The sequence below is a fragment of the Macaca nemestrina genome, chromosome 1 (assembly GCF_043159975.1).
Source record: "Macaca nemestrina isolate mMacNem1 chromosome 1, mMacNem.hap1, whole genome shotgun sequence".
NCBI classification, from domain to species: Eukaryota; Metazoa; Chordata; class Mammalia; order Primates; family Cercopithecidae; genus Macaca; species Macaca nemestrina.
Genome location: NC_092125.1, coordinates 144,213,754 through 144,238,661, shown reverse-complemented (window position 1 = coordinate 144,238,661; position 24,908 = coordinate 144,213,754). Strand labels below are relative to the sequence as shown.

The 24,908-nt window shown below is 39.0% G+C and overlaps 1 protein-coding gene and 1 pseudogene across 1 annotated transcript; both read left to right on the top strand.

Annotated features, from left to right (window-relative positions):
- Positions 1-4,867: 4,867 nt before the first annotated feature.
- LOC105482827 (calpain small subunit 1 pseudogene) lies at positions 4,868-5,717 on the top strand (annotated as a pseudogene).
- A 2,700-nt stretch (positions 5,718-8,417) lies between these two features.
- On the top strand, positions 8,418-14,412 carry LOC105482853 (guanylate-binding protein 1-like). The gene is made up of 5 exons (XM_024793083.2): positions 8,418-8,632; positions 12,333-12,460; positions 13,231-13,340; positions 13,603-13,799; positions 14,402-14,412. The coding sequence occupies exons 1-5, from the start codon at positions 8,434-8,436 to the stop codon at positions 14,410-14,412; spliced, it is 645 nt and encodes a 214-aa protein (XP_024648851.2). The 5' UTR covers positions 8,418-8,433.
- Positions 14,413-24,908: the final 10,496 nt, after the last annotated feature.

Genomic DNA, 24,908 nt, shown 5'->3' with positions numbered 1-24,908 from the left:
TACAAATGGGATCTAATTAAACTAAAGAGCTTCTGCACAGCAAAAGAAACTACCATCAGAGTGAACAGGCAACCTACAGAATGGAAGAAAATTTTTGCAATCTACTTACCTGACAAATGACTAATATCCAGAATCTACAAAGAACTCAAACAAACTTACAAGAAAAAAACAAACAACCCCATCAAAAAGTGGGTGAAGGATAGGAACAAACACTTCTCAAAAGAAGACATTTATGCAGCCAACAGACACATGAAAAAAATGCTCATCATCACTAGCCATCAGAGAAATGCAAATCAAAACCACAGTGAGATACCATCTCACACCAGTTAGAATGGCGATCATTAAAAAGTCAGGAAACAAGAGGTGCCGGAGAGGATGTGGAGAAATAGGAACACTTTTACACTGTTGGTGGGACTGTAAACTAGTTCAACCATTGTGGAAGACAGTGTGGCGATTCGTCAAGAATCTAGAACTAGAAATACCATCTGCCAGCAATCCCATTACTGGGTATATACCCAAAGGATTATAAATCATGTTGCTATAAAGACATGTGCACACATATGTTTATTGCGGCACTATTCACAATAGGAAAGATTTGGAACCAACCCAAATGCTCATCAATAATAGACTGTATAAAAAATGTGGCACATATATATCATGGAATACTATGCAGCCATAAAAAGGATGAGTTCATGTCCTTTGTAGGGACATAGATGAAGCCGGAAACCATCATTCTCAGCAAACTATCGCAAGAACAGAAAACCAAACACTGCATGTTCTCACTTATAGGTGGGAATTGAACAGTGATTACACCTGGACACAGGAAGGGGAACATCACACACCGGCGCCTGTCTGGGGTCGGGGAAGGGGGAGGAATAGCATTAGGAGATATACCTAATGTAAATGATGAGTTAATGGGTGCAGCACACCAACATGGCACATGTATACATATGTAACAAACCTGCACGCTGTGCACATGTACCCTAGAACTTAAAGTATAATTTAAAAATATTAAAAAATGAAGACATGGAACTCAGGAAAAATGTTATGCTCACAGTTACAGCCCATTACATTGAACAGCTACAAATTGAAACCAACAAAAACAAAAGGGACATGGACCAGAGTCTGACAACAAGCATAGGCTTGCATTTGTGTTCTCCCTTGAGAGTTGCACAGATATTATCTAATTCTCCCAAAATAATATGTGACACATGTCAATCAGGGATGGTCACACAAACTTTAGTGTTTTTATTAGAGGGCAGTCATGTAGGAATGGAGTGCTCATGTGGCTGATCTTATTTGCTCAGACTCCTGCCTCTTCAGAGGTCAAACTGGTATGGTATATCTATCCTAAGACCGCCACCATAAATCACATTTTTAGCATAAAGTACCCGGTATGGCCCAAGCCCTCAACATGTCCAAACATTTATTATAAGGCTGGTTGTTCTAAGGGCCTACCCTTTATGTCCCAGGAACCAGTTGAAGGCCAGACCTTTCTTACAGAATTAACCTTTTATTAGATAGTATTAAAGAATGAAGAAGGTGATAATATGAGAAATACAAAATAAAGGTTTATATTGTCTTACTGGAAGAATATGTCTATTTTTTTCTTGACTTTTGAAAGTATATTCTTTCTCTGAAAGATATAACTAGGCTCTAGCAAAATATGCTGTAAGTATATGTTTTTGAAAGTAGTTTATTTTATTTCATTGTTATTCTGCGCTTAGCAACTTCCAATCTGATTACAGTTGACCCTTGAATAACGTGGGTTTGAACTTTGAGTTCACTTACCATGGATTTTTTTCAACTAAAATACACAGTATGAAAATATACTGTTTGAGGAATGTGAAACCCACATATATGGAGGGTCATCTTTTGGTATACACGAATTCTGCAGGGCCACTGCTGGACTTGGGTATGCAACGATTTTGCATGGATTATCCACAGTGGTCCTAGAACCAATTCTCTATCTATACTGAGGGATGGCTGTAGTTATTTTTCTTGATATAGAATAGAAAAAGTATTTAATAAGGAATATATGTATATGAGACTTAAGAAGGTGTAACACTGATTGTAACCTGGATATGGTACAAATTTCATGGTACTAATTGGCCTAAAATCACTTGATCCAACATTGGGCCTAAATTTCCTTAATGTGTTCAAACTCTAGCTCCTGGAGTTTCTCAAGGAATCACAACCCATGAAAATAAATTATCAATCACCTTTCAACAACCAGAAATCACCACTGAAACAGGCTTTGATCAATCTTAAAAATTGACATCAAATTTTTAGGTTGATTCCCACCTCCTATTGAATTTTCTACCACCAAGGCCATGCTCTGTCACCTAGAATCATTAAGACATCCTTCAGATAGTCATCTCTGGTAGTGGGGCATTGAACTATCTTCAGTTACAGCACAAACTCCCATACAATTTAAACTAAGCTAAAAAGAAATTCCAAACTCAGTGGAGTTTTCTCCTCCACTCTAAGTGAGGATCATGCCTTGGTTAGCTTTGTTAGTTCAACCACCATAGACCTTATCTAAGGAAAGATAAGTACCCTATCTCACAATTTCCAAGTATCACTTAGAAACAAGTTTTATGAACTTCTCTTTGGCCTTGTATCCTCTTATCTCCAATCTTGATTTTGAGTTATAGGAAAGAGGAACAGCCTTAGTTGCCACTCCTGTAAAATCAGTAAATCATGGTGGTTCAGGTCCTAGAAGGATGCCACAGCTTCTCCTGAGCCTGGTGAGTGATGGTACTCATGGTGTTGTGACACAGTGTCCACTCAAAAGCACTATCAGTGCAAAAATCCACAAGTCGTTCTTGCAATCAATCTAGAAAGTATATGGCAGCAAGAGATTTAGGCATCTACTATTCATTCATTCATTTGTTCACTTGCTATTTCAGCTAGGCTATATACAGCTAGATAATGGGACAAAAAACACGTATTTTTGAAGACAGTCTTAAGTTCAAACTTCAGATGTGGATAAGCATTTCTTTAGCAAATTTTTATCAGTTATGGGCTGTGTTGAGGATAAAAATGCTATGAATTAAACCCAACAAGTGTTTATTGTTCATCCACTAAATGCCAGATACTGCATTTTATTTATGTATGATTCAATATACCAGTCTCTGCCCTCATAAAGATGACTTTCTGGTGAGGGAAATAAACAAGTAAAAATATAAATGCAACCAGGGTGATAATGTTTGCCAGAAATGTTATGAAAACTACAATGTAAAAGAAAATGTGGTAATTCCAATAAATGGGAACAAGTACTCTGTGAGTTCAGAACAAGAAGAGACTATAACCATAAAAAACAGCCCTAGGCTTAAAATAGCTGGTCTTTAAAAAAGTTATACAAGGTGTAATTGTAGAGATAAAGGGACCATTCAAGAGGAAAGACCAGCATAAGCCAAGTCAGATATGTTAGAAAGTGTAGGTCTTACTAAAGGTACTGTAGAATTATTCCATTTGACTGAAGCACTGAATAGGTGTGTTGAAATGAAAGATGAGACTGGAAATGAGATTAGGGCTTGACAAAAAGGGACTTGAAGATCAGGAAAATAGAATTAGACATCTTCAAACCATACCAGAATTCCAGATTTGGCTTATGGTTTTACTGCCATCAAGAGCTTATAATTTGGTATACTGTGGGGTTTTTTGATCAAATTCTTAATAGATTCTATCTGGAAGATTGGAAATAATTTTTATTTTGAGGAAAAATCATATCCATCATATCCCCAGATCCCTTTGTATTATTCCTAATCAATTTAAATTAAAAAACAAACAAAAGTAGGACTTATTTCAACAACATCAATTTATTTTAACTCTGGGAAATCATATCGGTGTTTTCTGAGATTATTATTGAAAATTCAAACTGGGAAATCCATGTTTTAAAAGTATAGGAAGCCAAAGATCTATTTATGAACTACTTTCAATTTATATTTAGAATAATGTACAATAAAGAGAAATGATTCATTGCAAATAATACTATAAAATTATCCCATGTATACTTTTTTCAATGAGTCAATTTTATAATATCAGACAAACAAAAGCTGAAGGATTTCATCAATAACAGACCTGTCTTACAAGAAATGCTAAAGGGACTCCTTCAATCTGAAAGAAAAGGACATTAATGAGCAATTAAAAAAATCATCTGAAGGTACAAAACTCACTGGTGGCAGCAAGTACACAGGGAAAAAAAGAATATTACGTCACCATAATTGTGGTGTGTAAACTCCTCATATCTCAAGTAGAAAGACTAAAAGATAAACCTATCTAAAATAACAACTATAACAACTTTTCAAGACATAGATAGTATAATAATAAATAGAAACAACAAAAATTTGAAAAGCATGGAGATGAAATTAAAGTGTAGAATTTTTATTCATTTTCTCTTTGCTTGTTTGTTATTTGTTTGTTTATGCAGTCAGGGTTGTCATCAGTTTGAAATAATAGGTTATAAAACATTATTTGCAAACCTCATTATAACCTCAAATCAAAAAATGTAAAACGGATACAAAAAGAATAAAAAGCAAGAAATTAAAACATACCACCAGAAAAAAATCACCTTCACTAAAAGGAAGACAGGAAAGAAAAGAAGACCACAAAACTACTAGAAAAAACATAAAATAGCAAGATTAAGTCCTTACTTATCAATGATTACATTGAATGTGAATGGACGAAACTCTCCAATCAAAAGACATAGAGTGATCCTCCACTGATCAGGCCTCCAAGCACGTTCCCCAGGCCCCTATCCAGGTCTTCATCTCTCCCATTCCTGCCACTGCCACCTCTACCCTTGGAGAATGAGTTAACTAGGAACATGTCTCCTCACATCCAGAGGTCTGGCAGTCAGTTCTTCAGCAGAGGCAGAAGAGGTGGCAGAGTGGCCATGTGCTTCCTAGGTGGAATCATTATCTCCATCATGGAGGTGGATACACAGCACAACCTAGAGCCCCTGCCTCCACACACACATTGCTCCAACACTGAGGCCAACAAGAGTGTGGAGGTCCATCAGTTCTGGAGAGTCTTTGCACAGTTGGCTGGAGATGGCATCAAGGTCAGCAGCGCAGAACTGATGAATGTTCTCAACAAGGTTATCAGTAGGACTGAACTGAAGACTCATGGTTTTGGCATTGATACATGTCAAAGCATGGTGGCCATGATGGATAGTGACATCACAGGCAAGCTGGACTTTGAGGAATTCAAGTACCTGTGGAACAACATCAAAAGGTGACAGATAATATACCAGCAGTTTGATGTTGACTGATCTGGAATCATTTGCACCAGTGAACTTGCAGGGGCCTTTGAGGCAGCAGGGTTCCACCTGAATGAACAACTACAACATAATATTCTGACACTATTTGGATGAAGGAGGGAACATGGATTTTGACAACTTTATCAGCTGCTTGATCAGGTCAGATGCTTCATTCCATGCCTTGAAATCTCTTTACAAAGATGACACTAGACCCCTCCAAGTGAATATCCAAGAGTGGCTGCAGCTGACAATGTGTTTCTAAATGGGAAACCCAGGCCTGCCCCTTCATGCCTTGCTATAGGAGTCACCTTGGAGCCTCAGCCTCTCCCAGTGCTGATCCCATTTGCAGTCACATCTTCATGGGTCCTGCTGACAAATGGGCCTTTTGTTCTTCAAGCCCTTGGCACCCAGCTTCTCAGTCAACATCCAGGGTCAAATGTGCCCCAACATGCCATGCCCTGAGTTGGCCCCGACTCTAAAACATGCGAACACGCTCTTCCAACAGTCACCCCACCCCACCATACCCATCTCACTCTCATGCCATAACCTCACTCTTGTATCTGTGCCAACGTCAACACTTGCATTGCTCAAATGCCCCAAGGGCCCTCTCTCAGTTCTGGGAGGACGACTCCACTCCCTACACACCCTGGTCCACGCATTCACAGTTACCACCCAAGCAGTCAAACATCGGGCTATTCCAGTCCCACATGTTCCAGTGGTTTCATCTGTATTCTGCTCCTAGTCTGCCAGGCCCAGGAGGAAGAAAAAATGTATGAAAAAAAGAAAGAGAGAGAGAGAGAGAGAGAAAGGAAGGAAGGGAGGAAGGAAGGAAGGAAGGAAGGAAGGAAGGAAGGAAGGAAGGAAGGAAGGAAGGAAGGCAGGCAGGCAGGCAGGCAGACAGGCAGGCAAGCAGGCTTATTTCACTTAACATAATGACCATGAATTCAACCCAAGTTGTTGCAAATGATAGAATCTCATTCTTTTTGATGGCTGAATAGTACTCCATTGTGTATATGTAAGCATTTTCCTTATCCATTCATCTGTTGATTAACACTTAGGTTGTTTCCAAATCTTGGCTATTGTGAAGAGTGCTGCAACAAATGTGGAAGTGCAGATATCCCTTTGATATGCATATTTCCTTTTGGGGTGGTATATGCTCAGCAGTAGAACTGCTGGATCATATGGTAGCTCTGTTTTTAGTTTTTTAAGGAACCTTGTGATTTGAGCTCCTTATATATTCTGGTTATTAATCCCTTGTCAGATGGATAGTTTGCAAATATTTTCTCTTATTCTGTGGGTTGTCTCTTCACTTTGTTAATTTTTTACCTTTTTTAACTTAATATGATTTGACTTGTCCATTTTTGCTTTGGTCACTCAGGAAATCTTTTTCCATACCAATGTCAAGAGTTTTCCTAATGTTTTCTTGTAGTAGTTTCATAGTTTGAGGTCTTAGATTTAAAACTTTAATCCATTTTGATGTGATTTTTGTATATGGTGATAGATAGGGGTCTATTTTCATTCTTCTGCATATGAATATGCAGTTTTCCCAGCACCACTTATTGAAGAGATTTTTCTTTCCCTCATGTATGTTCTCCGCACCTTTGTCAGAAATGAGTGCTCTGTAGGTGTATGGATTTGTTTCTGGGTTCCCTAATCTGTTCCATTAACTACACATACGTTTTTATGCCAGTAACATGCTGTTTGGGTTACGTAGCTCTGTAGTATAATTTGAAGTCAGGTAATGATTCCTCCAGTTTTGTTCTTTTTGCTCAGGACACCTTAGGCTATTCTGGGTCTTCAGTGGTTCCATATAAACTGTAGGATTTATATGGAACCTAAATAATTTTCTCTATTTCTGTGAAGAATGTCATTGATATTTTGATACGGAATTCACTGAATCTGTAGATTTCTTTTGGTAGTATGGACATTTTTTAAATGTTCATTCTTCAAATTCATGCACATGGAATAACCTTTCCATTTTTGTATACTCTTCAATTTCTTTCCTCAGTGTTTTATAGCTTTCATTGTAGAGCATAACTAGTTGAAGCCTGAGGAAGGAACACATTTAAAATTCTCTGGAAATTATTCTAAGGGTAAACATCAAACTATGAATGCTGATTCACTGTGTTGGATATTTATTCACTGTTAGAATTAATAAGTAAATCAATATTGAATTCCTTACATGCAGCCAGGATGCAAAATACATCCTCTAAATCCTATTCCATCTTCCATTAATTGTCTAGTGAAAATATTTAATAAGAATCCAAAAAGAAAGTTTTCCACAATAAATTAAATGAAATGTTTGGGTTGTGAGTGTAGTTGAGTGTTGATGAGGCAGGAAATTAAAGAAAAATACAATTAAAAAGAAAAAGAAATAAGTTTTCCTGTATTAGGCTGATTTGTCCCAGAGGCAGCAACAGGCACAGACCAGACCCAGGAAAAGTCTTCATAATGTTATCTAATGTGCTCTGGAGACTCTCCCAGCACTCCCTCAACATAGGGAGAAGAAAAACTAATTTTCCTTTGTTTAATGGAATAAGTTTTTAGATTCCTGTTCTCTGTAACTAGTGACTTCAAGTATTCTGTTTTAGCTAAGAAGTAGAGTGAAGGTCATGAGAAGCCTGAGTAGGCCTGAACTACAGCTGCCTGGGCACCATAGTGAAGGTTATAAGATAAACCAGTATAAGGCTCTTTAGAGCAAAACCTAGATAACAGACATCTGGGTTGCTTGGCAAGGGTCATGTGCAATCCTGAGTTTGTCCTGCCTCTATATCCCTGCTTTCACACCACTGTAAGCTTGCTTCAAGCTAGCCCACCCACTTTTGTGAAGTGTGTATGAAAGTCAAGTGCTGTCTTTGCATGTGAGTCTGCCGAGGCCTGAGTGCACTCAATAAAAATTCTCTTGTTTTAACCCGAGGTCTCTCTCGTCCTCCTGGATCCTGCAACATTGATAAGTCACTGTCAGGCTAACATTTTTCATAATGAGCTACTTTGACAATACTTCCATAACTTTCTCAAATGATACAGATTTTGCCTCCTCTCTCGCTGTCACACACAAAACTTTTGGCCATACTGGGGAATCTTATGAGTCTCCCTTATAATTGCAAAACACTAGAAATTTTCGTTTATTTTGCCTCTTCTCTTGCAGACAAGGGAACACCCCAGACATGGCATCAGAGGTCCACATGACAGGCCCAATGTGCCTCACTGAGAACACTAATGGGCGACTGATGGCGAATCCAGAAGCTCTGAAGATCCTGTCTGCCATTACACAGCCTGTGGTGCCTGTGGTTGTGGTGGCGATTGTGGGCCTCTACCGCACAGGCAAATCCTACCTAATGAACAAGCTGGCTGGGAAGAAAAAGGGTGAGTGGCATGAGCAAAGCTCTGCCAAGTCCCTTCTGTCCATCTACACAGTCAGCATCCATTACGAGGATGTGAGGAGAGAAAGTTAGAGATGAGGATGAATACTGAAAGCTAACTTTCCATTCACAGTTGGTCTCCTTATCTTCACGCTGTTCCAGGGGATAAGATTAAATTCATTAATTATTCCCGCGATATGTTAGTTTCCCTTTCGAAAGCACAAATTATGCCTTTCATAAAAGGAGTAAGACTGTAATAAAAATAATTAATGCACATAATAACTACAATAAACTATACAATGTTTATTACAATTTTTATGCCATAACAGCGAGTTTACAGTGATCTTTAAGATTGAAAAAATGTTTCAGTCTGTATTGGATATTCTTTTTTATTGTTGTAAAAAAAAAACATAAAATTTAACCTCGTAACCATTTTTAAGTATACAGCTCTGTGACATTAATTAAATTCACACTGTTATACAACTGTCACCTCCATCCATATCCAGAACTCTTTCATCTTGCCTAACAGAAACTCTGTACTAAATAAACAAAAGCTCCACATTAACCCATTGCCTGCCATCATTCTACATTCTATCTCTATGAATTTGACTACTACAGAAAACTCATAAGTGGAATCATTCAATATTTGTCCTTTTATGACTGTCTTATTTCAATTCATATGTCTTCAAAGTTCATCAGTGTGTTAGCACGTGTCAAAACTCTTCCTTTTTAAGGCTTAGTAATTGTATGATAATTTGTTTATCTCTTCATCTGTCAATGGCCACTTGGATTGCTTCCACCTTTTGTCTATTATAAATAATGCTAATAGGAACATGAGTGTCTGAATATCTGTTCAAGTCCCTGCTTTCACTTCTTTTGGGAATATATCCAGAAGGGGAATTGTTGGCTTATGGAGTCATTCCATGTTAACTGTTTTTTTTAAAGAAATCACTGTACCATTTTCCACAGTGACTGTACCATTTTACATTCCCAACAGAAATGCACAAGGGCTCTAATTTCTCTACTTCCTCACCAACATTTTTTATTTTCAGGGTTTGTTTTGTTTTGTTTGATAGTGTCCATAGGAATGGATGTTAAGTAGTATCTCGTTGTGGTTTTGATTTTGATTTCCGTAATGACTAGTGATATTGAGCATCTTTTCATGTGCTTATTGGCCACTTGTATATCTTCTTTGGGAAAATGTCTATTCAAGTCCTTTGTTCATTTATTAATCTGGTTGTTTATTTGTGTTGCTTTGTAAATTTTTTTATATTTTCTAGATATCAATCCCTTATATACATGTTTAGCAAATCTTTTCTTACATTCTATGTGTTGCCTTTTTTAACTCTGTTGATAGAGTCCGTTAACACACAAAAGTTTCAAATTTTGATGAAATCCAACTAATCTATTTTTTCTTTTATTGACTATACTTTTGGTCTCTTATTCAAAAAAATCATTGCCAAATCCAATATTATAAAACTTTTGCCCTTTGTTTTCTTCTATAACTTTTATAGTTTTAACTCTAATGTTCAGCTCTTTGATTCATTTTGAGTTCATATTTATAAGTTATAAGGTAACAGCCCAACTTTTTTAAGGAGATATCTCATTGCTTCAACATCATTTGTTAAAGAGACTCTCCTTTCTTCATTAAATGATCTTGACATCCGTACTGGAAATCATTTGACCATATATGTCAGAGTTTATTCATGGGCTGTTTTTCTATTCCATTGGTTTATATGTCAGTCTTTATACCAGTACCATACATGGTTTTGTAATACGTCTCAGAACTCAGAAACTGTGAGATTCCAACTTTGCTCTTCCTTTTTAAGATTATTTTCATAATTAGGGGATTTCCAGAAATTTCATATGAAAGTTATGGTGGATTTTTCTATTTATACAAAGTAATTGGCATGTTGGTAGGTATTACATCAAACCTGTACATCATTTTGGGTAGTAGTGACATCTTAAGAATATTAAGTCTTCCAATCCATAAACGCAGGATGCCTTTCTAATAATTTATGCCATCTATAATTTCTTTAAAGGGTTTTTTTTTTATTATACTTTAGGTTCTAGGGTACATGTGCATAACATGCAGGTTTGTTACATATGTATACTTGTGCCATGTTGGTGTGCTGCACCCATCAACTCGTCAGCACCCATCAACTCGTCATTTACATCAGGTATAACTCCCAATGCAATCCCTCCCCCCTCCCCCCTCCCCATGATAGGTCCCGGTGTGTGATGTTCCCCTTCCCGAGTCCAAGTGATCTCATTGTTCAGTTCCCACCTATGAGTGAGAACATGCGGTGTTTGGTTTTCTGTTCTTGTGATAGTTTGCTAAGAATGATGGTTTCCAGCTGCATCCATGTCCCTACAAAGGACACAAACTCATCCTTTTTTATGGCTGCATAGTATTCCATGGTGTATATGTGCCACATTTTCTTAATCCAGTCTGTCACTGATGGACATTTGGGTTGATTCCAAGTCTTTGCTATTGTGAATAGTGCCACAATAAACATACGTGTGCATGTGTCTTTATAGCAGTATGATTTATAATCCTTTGGGGATATACCCAGTAATGGGATGGCTGGGTCATATGGTACATCTAGTTTTAGATCCTTGAGGAATCGCCATACTGTTTTCCATAATGGTTGAACTAGTTTACAATCCCACCAACAGTGTAAAAGTGTTCCTATTTCTCCACATCCTCTCCGGCACCTGTTGTTTCCTGACTTTTTAATGATCGCCATTCTAACTGGTGTGAGATGGTATCTCATTGTGGTTTTGATTTGCATTTCTCTGATGGCCAGTGATGATGAGCATTTTTTCATGTGTCTGTTGGCTGTATGAATGTCTTCTTTTGAGAAATGTCTGTTCATATGCTTTGCCCACTTTTTGATGGGGTTGTTTGTTTTTTTCTTGTAAATTTGTTTGAGTTCTTTGTAGGTTCTGGATATTAGCCCTTTTAAAGGGTGTTTGAAGTTTTCACTCTACAACTCTTTCGCCTGCTTGGTTAAGCTTATTCCTAGGTAGTTTATTCTTTTGATGCTGTTAAATGGGATTGTTTTCAAAATTTCCTTTTCTTTTTGTTTAGGAAGGAAATTAGAATTCCTGTTCTAATTCTATTTTTATACACTAGCAACTGATTTCTCCATATTGACTTTGCATGCTGCAAATTTGATGAATTCTTTTAAAAGTTCTAATAGGTTTTTGTGGAATATTTAATGTTTTCTACAAATTAGATACTACTCTCAGTAGACAGATAATTTTACTTTTTCATTACCAATTAGGATGCCTCCTTTATGCTTTTCTTGTCTAATTACTCTGGACAGAACTTGCAGTGTTCTATGGAACACAACTGGCAAAAGTAGGCATTCTTCTCTTGTTCCTGATGTTATAGGAAAAGCTATGAAACTTCATCATTAAATGTGAAGTGAGCTGTGGGTTTTTAATATATGGCCTTTATTATGTTGAGGTACTGTTTTTCTATTTCTACTTTGTTGATTGTTTTTATCATGAAAGCCTCCTGAATTTTTCCATGCATTGGATATTCAAATTTCCTATTTCTTTGATTGTAACTAAGTAAGATGAATAGTGATTGTTGTTTCGGTTCTCTCCTAACCTTAAATATGCTACCTTTTCCTTTAACTACCAGAATTGCCTGTTACTAGATCTCCATCTCTGGTCTCCTCTCTCCCTTGCAGGCTTCTCTCTGGGCTCCACAGTGCAGTCTCACACTAAAGGAATCTGGATGTGGTGTGTGCCCCATCCCAAGAAGCCAGGCCACATCCTAGTTCTGCTGGACACTGAGGGTCTGGGAGATGTAGAGAAGGTGAGACTCAAGGATCCAATTGTGGAGTGAGTCCCTCTTCTCTGAATATTTTATGCACCATTTAATTGTTTATTAACTATTAACTACAGGCCATAATATGTGGGGTTTAACACAGATGCATAAAGGGAGCACAAATAATCCCAGTGTCATCAGTCTTATCCTGCAGAGAACTTTAGTTAAGAATTTGGGTGCTAAAGCCCCATGACTTTCTGTTTAAATTTAAATTCTGTCACCAATTCAGTACCCTGAGAAAATTGACTTATTTTATACTCAGCATTCTAATCTTTAAAATGTATGGAAAAGACCTATGTTGGCCACATAGAATTATTTTGAATATTTAATGAGATAAACAGTACATTTCAGGTGTAGATTAATTATTTGATAAAATAGCAACTAATAGTATCAATCTTATATGTGAATTTTGTTATTGAAAAAAGATGAGAAAATTTTAAATTTACATTGTACTCATGCCTTAAAATGCCCACCAACCTTGAATTTTAATTTTACAATTATTTGTTGATGGTCATTAGAAGACTTAATAAGGATCATTGTAACCCAAAAACACTCATCGAAAAACTACCCAAAAGCGACATCCTACTGAGAATACTTTTTGTATTTGGCTTCCTTTGATATGTCATTAGTGCTAAAGAACAAACAAACAAAAAAGAACAAAAACCCTCTAATATATGAACATAGTTTTACTACTGTTACTCTAGAAAGTGCTGTGATGATGAAACTTGCTCCTGACTCCAGTATGTCTTGACTTCCAGGGTAACAACCAGAATGACTCCTGGATCTTCGCCCTGGCCATCCTCCTGAGCAGCACCTTCGTGTACAACAGCATGGGAATCATCAACCAGCAGGCCATGGACCAACTGCAGTATCCTTTGTGACCCAGAACAGCACCGAAGTCAGAGGCGACACCTGTATTCATAAACTAGCTGCCTGACTGTGAATCCTGATGAATCAAGCTCAAGAGGAGAAAACAAAAAATAATGCAAGTACAGAGGAGAGATCCCATGTATCCACTTTAGAAATGACACTTAGGTTAGGAGCAAAGGAAAATGGAAAGTTTGGGAATGTGTTGAATATGGGATGAGGTCCCTGTTCATTTTGTCACATTTCCTTAGTTAGCTACTCAGCTATATGACAGAGCTGACACAGCGAATCCGATCAAAATCCTCACCTAATGAGAATGAGAATAAGGATTCAGCTGACTTTGTGAGCTTCTTCCCAGACTTCGTGTGGACACTGAGAGATTTCTCCCTGGACTTACTAGCAGAAGGACAACCCATCACAGGAGATAAGTACCTGACATACTCCCTGAGGCTGAAGCAAGGTAACAGAGAGCTTCAACTGATATATGAGGATGAGAAAACAAAAGAAATTACCAGTTTTCAGTTTACTATTGCTAGTTTTCCCAAATTTGCAGTTTTCTATGTCTTCAACTGGCTATTCCTATAAATTAATGCTTGTTGAATATCTGAATTAATAGATTTTATTTTAAATTACGTTTGTCCTTGTTCTAAAACAAGTTTCATGTTCTTTCACCTATGTGTATGCTATGATTAAGTTAATTTTATCTCCCTGCCAAGGGTTTGTGATCTTCTATTTAGCCATAGAATGTGGAGTAAAATGGATATTTATTTAAAGAACATAGACTAAAACACGAACGTGTGCTAGTCCAAGCACTGGCAAACTACAGCCCAAGGCAAATCATGGCCAATCCTGCCTGCCAGCTGTCTTTGTAAATAAGATTTTCTTGGAATAATGCTATGCCCATTCATTTACAGATTTTCAAAAACTGTTGTCATACTCCAATAACAGAGTTGAGTATTTGGAAAAGAGACCACCCAGCCTGAAGAGCCTAAAATATTTACTATTTGGCCCTTTACAGAAACACTTATATTAGGCAATTTTATGATTTTTTTGTTTTTCTAGGCACCAGTTAAACAGATAAAACTTTTCTTTTTTTTTTTTTTTTTTTTTGTTTACCAAGCTCAAGTCCAACCTTCTCTGCCTACATCAATATTTACATATGAATAAAATGCTTCCTCAAATAGAGAACAATAGCTTCCACCTTTTAGGCTGTATTTTGTTTGTTTGCTTTTGTTTTTGTTTTTGTTTTTTTATACTTTACGTTCTAGGGTACATGTGCACGACGTGAAGGTTTGTTACATATGTATACATGTGCCATGTTGGTGTGCTGCACCCATTAACTCGTCATTTACATTAGGTATATCTCCTAATGCTATCCCTCTCCCCTGCCCCCTTCCCACAATAGGCCCCGGTGTGTGATGTTCCCCTTCCTGTGTCCAGGTGATCTCATTGTTCAATTCTCACCTATGAGTGAGAACGTGAGGTGTTTGGTTTTCTGTTCTTGTGATAGTTTGCTGAGAATCATGCTTTCCAGCTACATCCATGTCCCTACAAAGGACACGAATTCATCCTTTTTTATGGCTGCATAGTATTCCATGATGTGTATGTGCCACATTTTCTTTATCCAGTCTGTCACTGATGGACATTTGGGTTGATTCCAAGTCTTTGCTATTCTGAATAGTGCTGCAATAAACATACATGTGCATGTGTCTTTAGAGCAGCATGATTTATAATCCTTTAGGTATATACCCAGTAATAGGATGGCTGGGTCTCATGGTATTTCTAGTTCTAGATCTTTGAGGAATCACCACACTGTTTTCCACAATGGTTGAACTAGTGTACAGTTCCACCAACAGTGTAAAAGTGTTCCTATTTCTCCACATCCTCTCCAGCACCTGTTGTTTCCTGATTTTTTAATTATTGCCATTCTAACTGGCATGCTATGGTACACCAAGGTGCTGCTCAGGAGGACTGCCATTCTAACTGAGAGATGGTATCTCATTGTGGCTTTGATTTGCATTTCTCTGATGGTGAGTGATGATGAGCATTTTTTCATGTGTCTGTTGTCTGTATGAATGTCTTCTTTTGAGAAGCATTGTTTCATATCCTTTGCCCACTTTTTGATGGGGTTGTTTTTTTCTTGTAAATTTGTTTGAGTTCTTTGTAGATTCTGGATATTAGCCCTTTGTTAGATGAGTAGATTGCAAAATTTTTCTCCCATTCTGTAGGTTGCCTGTTCTCTCTAATGGTAGTTTCTTTTGCTGTACAGAAGCTCTTTAGTTTAATTAGATTCCATTTGTCAATTTTGGCTTTTGTTACCATTGCTTTTCGTGTTTTAGATATGAAGTCCTTGCCCATGCCTATGTCCTGAATGGTTTTACCTAGGTTTTCTTCTAGGGTTTTTATGGTTTTAGGTCTAACATTTAAGTCTCTAATCCATCTTGAATTAATTTTCATATAAGGAGTAAGGAAAGGATCCAGTTTCAGCTTTCTACTTATGGCTAGCCAATTTTCCCAGCACCATTTATTAAATAGGGAATCCTTTCCCCATTTCTGGTTTCTCTCAGGTTTGTCAAAGATCAGATGGCTGCAGCTGTGTGGTATTATTTCTGAGGACTCTGTTCTGTTCCGTTGGTCTATATCTCTGTTTTGGTACCAGTACCATGCTGTTTTGGTTACCGTAGCCTTGTAGTATAGTTTGAAGTCAGGTAGCGTGATGCCTCCGGCTTTGTTCTTTTGGCTTAGGATTGTCTTGGCAATGCGGGGTCTTTTTTGGTTCCATATGAACTTTAAAGCAGTTTTTTCTAAGTCTGTGAAGAAAGTCATTGGTAGCTTAATGGGGATGGCATTGAATCTATAAATTACCTTGGGCAGTATGGCCATTTTCACAATATTGATTCTTCCTATGCATGAACATGGTATGTTCTTCCATTTGTTTGTGCCCTCTTTTATGTCACTGATCAGTGGTTTGTAGTTCTCCTTGAAGAGGTCCTTTACATCCCTTGTAAGTTGGATTCCTAGGTATTTTATTCTCTTTGAAGCTATTGTGAATGGGAGTTCATTCATGATTTGGCTCTCTGTTTCTCTGTTACTGGTGTATAAGAATGCTTGTGATTTTTGCACAATGATTTTGTATCCTGAGACTTTGCTGAAGTTGCTTATCAGTTTAAGGAGATTTTGGGCTGAGACGATGGGGTTTTCTAAATATATAATCATGTCATCTGCAAACAGGGACAATTTGACTTCGTTTCCTAACTGAATACCCTTGATTTCTTTCTCTTGCCTGATTGCCCTAGCCAGAACATCCAACACTATGTTGAATAGGAGTGGTGAGAGAGGGCATCCCTGTCTTGTGCCAGTTTTCAAAGGGAATGCTTCCAGTTTTTGCCCATTCAGTATGATATTGGCTGTGGGTTTGTCATAAATAGCTCTTATCATTTTGAGATACATTCCATCAATACCGAATTTATTGAGAGTTTTTAGCATGAAGGGCTGTTGAATTTTGTCAAAGGCATTTTCTGCATCTATTGAGATAATCATGTGGTTTTTGTCTTTGGTTCTGTTTATGTGCTGGATTACATTTATTGATTTGCGTATGTTGAACCAGCCTTGCATTCCAGGGATGAAGCCCACTTGATCATGGTGGATAAGCTTTTTGATGTGCTGCTGGATTTGGTTTGCCTGTATTTTATTGAGGATTTTTGCATTGATGTTCATCAGGGATATTGGTCTAAAATTCTCTTTTTTTGTTGTGTCTCTGCCAGACTTTGGTATCCGGATGATGTTGGCCTCATAAAATGAGTTAGGGAGGATTCCCTCTTTTTCTGTTGATTGGAACAGTTTCAGAAGGAATGGTACCAGCTCCTCCTTGTACCTCTGGTAGAATTCGGCTGTGAATCCGTCTGGTCCTGGACTTCTTTTTGGTTGGTAAGCTATTAATTATTGCCTCAATATCAGAGCCTGCTATGGGTCTAATCAGGGATTCAATTTATTCCCGGTTTACTCTTGGGAGAGTGTAAGTGTCCAGGAAATTATCCATTTCTTCTAGGTTTTCTAGTTTATTTGCATAGAGGTGTTTGTAGTATTCTCTGATGGTAGTTTGTATTTCTGTGGGGTCAGTGGTGATATCCCCTTTATCATTTTTTATTGCATCTATTTGATTCTTCTCTCTTTTCTTCTTTATTAGTCTTGCTAGTGGTCTATCCATTTCGTTGATCTTTTCAAACAACCAGCTCCTGGATTCATTGATTTTTTGGAGGGTTTTTTGTGTCTCTATCTCCTTCAGTTCTGCTCTGATCTTAGTTATTTCTTGCCTTCTGCTAGCTTTTGAATGTGTTTGCTCTTGCTTCTCTAGGTCTTTTAATTGTGATGTTAGGGTGTCAATTTTAGATCTTTCCAGCTTTCTCTTGTGGGCATTTAGTGCTATAAATCTCCCTCTACACACTACTTTAAATGTGTCCCAGAGATTCTGGTATGTTGTATCTTTGTTCTCATTGGTTTCGAAGAACATCTTTATTTCTGCCTTCATTTCGTTATGTACCCAGTAGTCATTCAGGAGCAGGTTGTTCAGTTTCCATGTGGTTGAGCTGTTTTGATTGAGTTTCTTAGTCCTGAGTTCTAGTTTGATTCCACTGTGGTCTGAGAGACAGTTTGTTATAATTTCTGTTCTTGTACATTTGCTGAGGAGTGCTTTACTTCCAATTATGTGGTCAATTTTGGAATAAGTGTGATGTGGTGCTGAGAAGAATGTATATTCTGTTGATTTGGGGTGGAGAGTTCTATAGATGTCTATTAGGTCTGCTTGCTGCAGAGATGAGTTCAATTCCTGGATATCCTTGTTAACTTTCTGTCTCATTGATCTGTCTAATGTTGACAGTGGAGTGTTGAAGTCTCCCATTATTATTGTATAGGAGTCTAAGTCTCTTTGTAAGTCTCTAAGGACTTGCTTTATGAATCTGGGTGCTCCTGTATTGGCTGCATATATATTTAGGATAGTTAACTCTTCCTGTTGAATTGATCCCTTTACCATTATGTAATGGCCTTCTTTGTCTCTTTTGATCTTTGATGGTTTAAAGTCTGTTTTATCAGAGACTAAGATTGCAACCCCTGCTTTTTTTTGTTCTCCATTTGCTTGGTAGATCTTCCTCCATTCCTTTATTTTGAGTCTATGTATGTCTCTGCATGTGAGATGGGTCTCCTGAATACAGCAAACTGATGGGTCTTGACTCTTTATCCAATTTGCCAGTCTGTGTCTTTTAATTGGACCATTTAGTCCATTTACATTTAAGGTTAAGATTGTTATGTGTGAACTTGATCCTGTCATTATGATATTAGCTGGTTATTTTGCTCGTTAGTTGATGCAGTTTCTTCCTAGCCTCGATGGTCTTTACATTTTGGCATGTTTTTGCAATGGCTGGTACCGGTTGTTCCTTTCCATGTTTAATGCTTCCTTCAGGGTCTCTTGTAAGGCGGGCCTGGTGGTGACAAAATCTCTAAGCATTTGCTTATCTGTAAAGGATTTTATTTCTCCTTCACTTATGAAACTTAGTTTGGCTGGATATGAAATTCTGGGTTGAAAATTCTTTTCTTTAAGAATGTTGAATATTGGCCCCCACTCTCTTCTGGCTTGGAGAGTTTCTGCCGAGAGATCTGCTGTTAGTCTGATGGGCTTCCCTTTGTGGGTAACCCGACCTTTCTCTCTGGCTGCCCTTAAGATTTTTTCCTTCATTTCAACTTTGGTGAATCTGGCAATTATGTGTCTTGGAGTTGCTCTTCTCGAGGAGTATATTTGTGGCGTTCTCTGTATTTCCTGGATTTGAATGTTGGCCTGCCCTACTAGGTTGGGGAAGTTCTCCTGGATGATATCCTGAAGAGTGTTTTCCAACTTGGTTCCATTTTCCCCCTCACTTTCAGGCACCCCAATCAGACGTAGATTTGGTCTTTTTACATAATCCCATACTTCTTGCAGGCTTTGTTCATTTCTTTTTCTTCTTTTTTCTTTTGGTTTCTCTTCTCACTTCATTTCATTCATTTGATCCTCAATCGCTGATACTCTTTCTTCCAGTTGATCGAGTCGGTTACTGAAGCTTGTGCATTTGTCACGTATTTCTCGTGTCATGGTTTTTATCTCTGTCATTTCGTTTATGACCTTCTCTGCATTAATTACTCTAGCTATCAATTCTTCCACTCTTTTTTCAAGATTTTTAGTTTCTTTGCGCTGGGGACGTAATTCCTCCTTTAGCTCTGAGAAGTTTGATGGACTGAAGCCTACTTCTCTCATCTCGTCAAAGTCATTCTCCATCCAGCTTTGATCCGTTGCTGGCGATGAGCTGCGCTCCTTTGCAGGGGGAGATGCGCTCTTATTTTTTGAATTTCCAGCTTTTCTGCCCTGCTTTTTCCCCATCTTTGTGGTTTTATCTGCCTCTGGTCTTTGATGATGGTGACGTACTGATGGGGTTTTGGTGTAGGTGTCCTTCCTGTTTGATAGTTTTCCTTCTAACAGTCAGGACCCTCAGCTGTAGGTCTGTTGGAGATTGCTTGAGGTCCACTCCAGACCCTGTTTGCCTGGGTATCAGCAGCAGAGGCTGCAGAAGATAGAATATTGCTGAACAGCGAGTGTACCTGTCTGATTCTTACTTTGGAAACTTCCTCTCAGGGGTGTATCCACCCTGTGAGGTGTGGGGTGTCAGACTGCCCCTAGTGGGGGATGTCTCCCAGTTAGGCTACTCAGGGGTCAGGGACCCACTTGAGCAGGCAGTCTGTCCCTTCTCAGATCTCAACCTCCGCGTTGGGAGATCCTCTGCTCTCCTCAAAGCTGTCAGGCAGAGTCATTTGCATCTGCAGAGGTTTCTGCTGCTTTGTTGTTGTTGTTGTTGTTTAGCTGTGCCCTGTCCCCAGAGGTGGAATCTACAGAGACAGGCAGGTTTCCTTGAGCTGCTGTGAGCTTCACCCAGTTCGAGCTTCCCAGCAGCTTTGTTTACCTACTTAAGCCTCAGCAATGGCGGGCACCCCTCCCCCAGCCTCGCTGCTGCCTTGCGGTTAGATCGCAGACTGCTGTGCTAGCAATGAGGGAGGCTCCGTGGGCGTGGGACCCTCCTGGACAGGTGTGGGATATAATCTCCTGGTGAGCCCATTTGCTTAAAGTGCAGTATTGGGGTGGGAGTTACCCGATTTTCCAGGTGTTGTGTGTCTCAGTTCCCCTGGCTAGGAGAAGGGATTCCCTTCCCCCTTGCGCTTCCCAGGTGAGGCGATGCCTCGCCCTGCTTCAGCTCTCGCTGGTCGGGCTGCAGCAGCTGACCAGCACTGATTGTCCGGCACTCCCTAGTGAGATGAACCCAGTACCTCAGTTGAAAATGCAGAAATCACCGGTCTTCTGTGTCGCTCGCGCTGGGAGTTGGAGACTGGAGCTGTTCCTATTCGGCCATCTTGCTCCGCCCAACCCAGCTGAATTCTAATTGATTAATACAGCTGAGCCTTGATTGGCAGAAGCAGGGGAGCTGAAAAGCCCCAGAATAATAAGGTATGTCTTTTGGGTGAACTCAGAACGTGTGTGTGACCCTCATTAGCAAATGGCCCCTTGGCTCAACTTTAAATGTAGGCCCAGTTAGCCACTCAGTATGCATCTTGAAGGATTGGCTCAAACTTGTTGACAGACAGAGTTAGCCACTCAGGATGCATCTTGAAGGACTGGCTCAAACTTGTTGACAGACAGCATTGCATTCCATCATGGCGTGGAAGTGATTAGCTACCTGCTTCAGGTTTATCTGGTCTTTTCTAGGGATCCTGGTGGCAGAGCAGTGGCCAATTGAGCAACTAGAGCGATTTACTTACAAAAGGCACTCAGGTACCTGTTAGATTCTAATCAAAGTCTCCCAGGTTATGTTGATTCTGGTTCCTGTCCAGAGTAAATTTAAAGTCTCATGGGTTAGGTCAGCATGATCCAAGTGTCTTGCAGATATCTATTAAAACAGGCTAGAACAGCTGGGCGCAGTGGCTCACACCTATAATCCCAGCACACTGGGAGGTCGAAGCAGGCAGATCACCCAAGGTTGGGAGTTTGAGACCAGCCTGACCAAGATGGAGAAATCCCATCTCTACTAAAAAATACAAAACTAGCCGGGTATGGTGGTGCATGCCTGTAATCCCAGCTACTCAGGAGGCTGAGGCAGGAGAATCACTTGAATCCGGGAGGCAGAGGTTGCAATGAGCTGAGATCCCACCATTGCACTCCAGCCTGGGCAACAAGAGTAAAATTCCATTTCCAAAAAAAAAGAAAAAACAGGCCGGGCGCGGTGGCTCAAGCCTGTAATCCCAGCACTTTGGGAGGCCGAGACGGGCGGATCACGAGGTCAGGAGATCGAGACCATCCTGGCTGACATGGTGAAACCCCGTCTCTACTAAAAAAAATACAAAAACTTAGCCGGGCGAGGTGGCGGGCGCCTGTAGTCCCAGCTACTCAGGAGGCTGAGGCAGGAGAATGGCGTAAACCCGGGAGGCGGAGCTTGCAGTGAGCTGAGATCCGGCCAGTGCACTCCAGCCTGGGCGACAGAGCGAGACTCCGTCTCAAAAAAAAAAAAAAGAAAAAGAAAAAACAGGCTAGAACAATTTGAAAGAGTACCCAAGTGATTAGTCCAAATAGAAGGATCATTAATATTTGTAGGATGGAACACAGAAGGTATCCTAGACTAGAGACAAAAGCCAGCTGAAAATAGGTGGGAATTGTACATTCAAGCCAGGAAGTCCAGCCAGGAGGCTTTTTGAAGGTGTCCCTTTCAGAAATGTGGCTAACTTTAGAATTGTAGATGTTTCCAATTCAATGTAGCTAGATATATTTACCCAGGTGCAGCAGCAAATGTTAGCAACAGCACCAACATCACCCTGTACAGCAAGGAGAGAGTCTAAGACAATGTCGTTGTCTAGGACCACATGAGCAAGGGAGTTTGGGATTTCTGCTGTGCTCTGATGGTTTGGCCAGTGGAACAGGTCATTCTATTAACAGTACAAGAAAGATTTCTGACCATATATTCATTCCAAGCAGGGCATAGTCCAAACTCGGACCCCGGTAACCTTCCTTATCTGGCTGCTTTGCTAGAGTTAATCCTTCTGGGTAAATCACATCCTTGGTAATATCCCCAACTATAATCTAAGAGATTATCATTAGTGTTCAGTTGTGTCTCCAAGACTCTCAGGTAGCTCTTCAGGTAGCAGTGGCGAGACTAGCTGAGTAGATTAAAACTTGAGTTACTCATTTCTGTAGCCAAATCTCCTGATGAGGATAACTTAGGTATTGTTTTTTGCCTTTTGGCGGAGGAAATATGGGCCTGAGAGGTTTCTAAGAAGTCTCTTCAGGCTGAAGTGCTTCGTCACTTATCAAATGTTCCCTTATCAGACCTTGAAACCCCAGCTCTCCCACATCTTGTTTGTCCTATATTCTTAAATTCTCACATGAAACACCTTCTTTCCATAATGATTAATGGTGGATTTGTTTCCATGACCAAATCCAGACTGATTCACCAACATTTAGTATAATAATATAATTCTAATAGAGAATGATTCCAACATTCCCAAAAGTGTTCACTCTTCTGTGCCCCTACACTTTTCCCACAATATGAGCACTGGGTAAAAACAGATGAGTGATTTGACTAGAAGATGGTGTCTATAAAGCCATGGTCTGACGACACTGATTTAGACCATTTTTGTTCTATAAAGATATACAACACTATGTAACTTCTTCATATATTCTCTCATCCTGAACACATGTTTTATAAATATATATGAAATTTCAAAACAGGCCTGGCATGGTGCCTCATGCTTATAATGCCAGCACTTTGGGAGGCCAAGGCAGGTGGATCACTTGAATCTAGGAGTTTGAGACCAGCCTGGGAAACATGGGAAGACCCCATCTCTACCAAAAAAATATATGTATATATATTAGTCAGATGTTGTAATACGTGCCTGTGGTCCCAGCTATTCGAGAGGCTTAGGCAGGAGGATCACTTGAGCTAGGGAGGCAGAGGTTGCAGGGAGCTGAGGTTGCACCACCGCACTCCAGCCTGGGTGGCAGACCCAGACTATGTCTCAAAAAAAAAAAAAAAAAAAAAAATCAAACCAGAAATTAGGAAATATATTTTTTTAAACTCAACTCTTTATTATGTTGAAAAGAATTTTGATAATTTCAACAAATGGTTTATTTGGAATTTCCTATACCACTAACTGTACACTGATATGTTTACTTACAATGCATTGTATTATTTTGTACTGATTGCTAAAAGCAACTGGATGAGCAAAATCATAATTAAATTGCAAGAAAATTAATATGCAACACATAATTGATAAAATGAAACAGGGAAATCTTACAAAACAATGGATAATAATGCAGCTGCAAAATAATCACTGTTCTCTCACACTATTAATTTTTTTGTCATATCCTCCAACAAGAACACTGTTTACTATGTTATATTTGGTTCACAGTGCAGTCTTCTCTTGATAATCATACTATGTTCTATTAAATGGAATTCTCTTGACTGGGGTTTGTACATTTTTTAAAATGTGAATTAATGTTAGGAAGGATGTGAAGGATGTGAATCTGAGTAGTCAGAGGAAGGGTTAGCATCGTGGATAACATTATTTTAATTCCAAGAGCCTTCTGTTTCTTGCTGCTTCCATGATATTTGGCAATAATTAGCGGCAACTGTTTCCAAATAGTTCTATAAGTCCCCTACACTTCACCCAGTGGTGGGAACAGTGACAAAACAAGAAACAGGCAAAGTCAGTGGAACTCCTGCTTCAATCAGAGCAATTCCACTTCTTATTTGTTTCCTATACTAGCATTTCATGCTCAGTTTTATTTGCAAAAAATGTTCTGGTGCTACCGTAATTTTGAAAAACACTGATAAAGGGCATAGGTGCTAATTAACTTTTAGCAAGAAAGATTTAATTAACAAAACATGTGATCTTTGACTCAGAAAATAGTGGATATTCTAAAGATTTCCTATCCTTTTTTACCTTCTATTTTGCAGAAATGTGGGCGCATCTTATTATTATATAATGTCTGGATCCTTACTGGATTTCACATTGAGCCTTATTAGAAAATTAGTAATACATTTGTTCTGGCCAAAAAATGGCTCAAAAATATAATGGAAATAAGCTTAACTCTATTTTAAAAGAAAGCTAGTATTTCATTAAAATATGCAAATGCACTATGACTTTTAATGCAATTAAAATACGTAGCAATGAACTACTCTCTACCCTTCCCATGATGGAAGAGATCCAACAGCAGTGGCTGTAGCCAGATTAGCCTTGGTGAGTGGAAGTCCATGTTGCTGAGCCCATGTATAACCTCCATCCCTGCCACTATGGCCACTTTGTTCATGGGACCATTGATGATGACAGGGGTGGCTGGGGAAAGAGGCTGAGTGGTGTCCACAGAACGAGTCATCCTATTCACTTGGTTATTAAAATCCTTCTCTGCTGAGGTCACCTGTTGGTGAGCACTCACATGGAATACAAATATCTTCACAATTTCTGACCACTCAGAGAGGTCCATCCACCTACCTCTTCCCCAAATTTC

Excerpts from the sequence above, each read along its gene's own strand:
- LOC105482853 (XM_024793083.2), top strand. The coding sequence starts at position 8,434 with ATGGCATCAGAGGTCCACATGACAGGCCCAATGTGCCTCACTGAGAAC. Across the intron at positions 12,461-13,230 it reads GTCTGGGAGATGTAGAGAAG|GGTAACAACCAGAATGACTC; the intron begins GTGAGACTCAAG and ends CTTGACTTCCAG. Across the intron at positions 13,341-13,602 it reads CAGGCCATGGACCAACTGCA|CTATATGACAGAGCTGACAC; the intron begins GTATCCTTTGTG and ends TTAGCTACTCAG.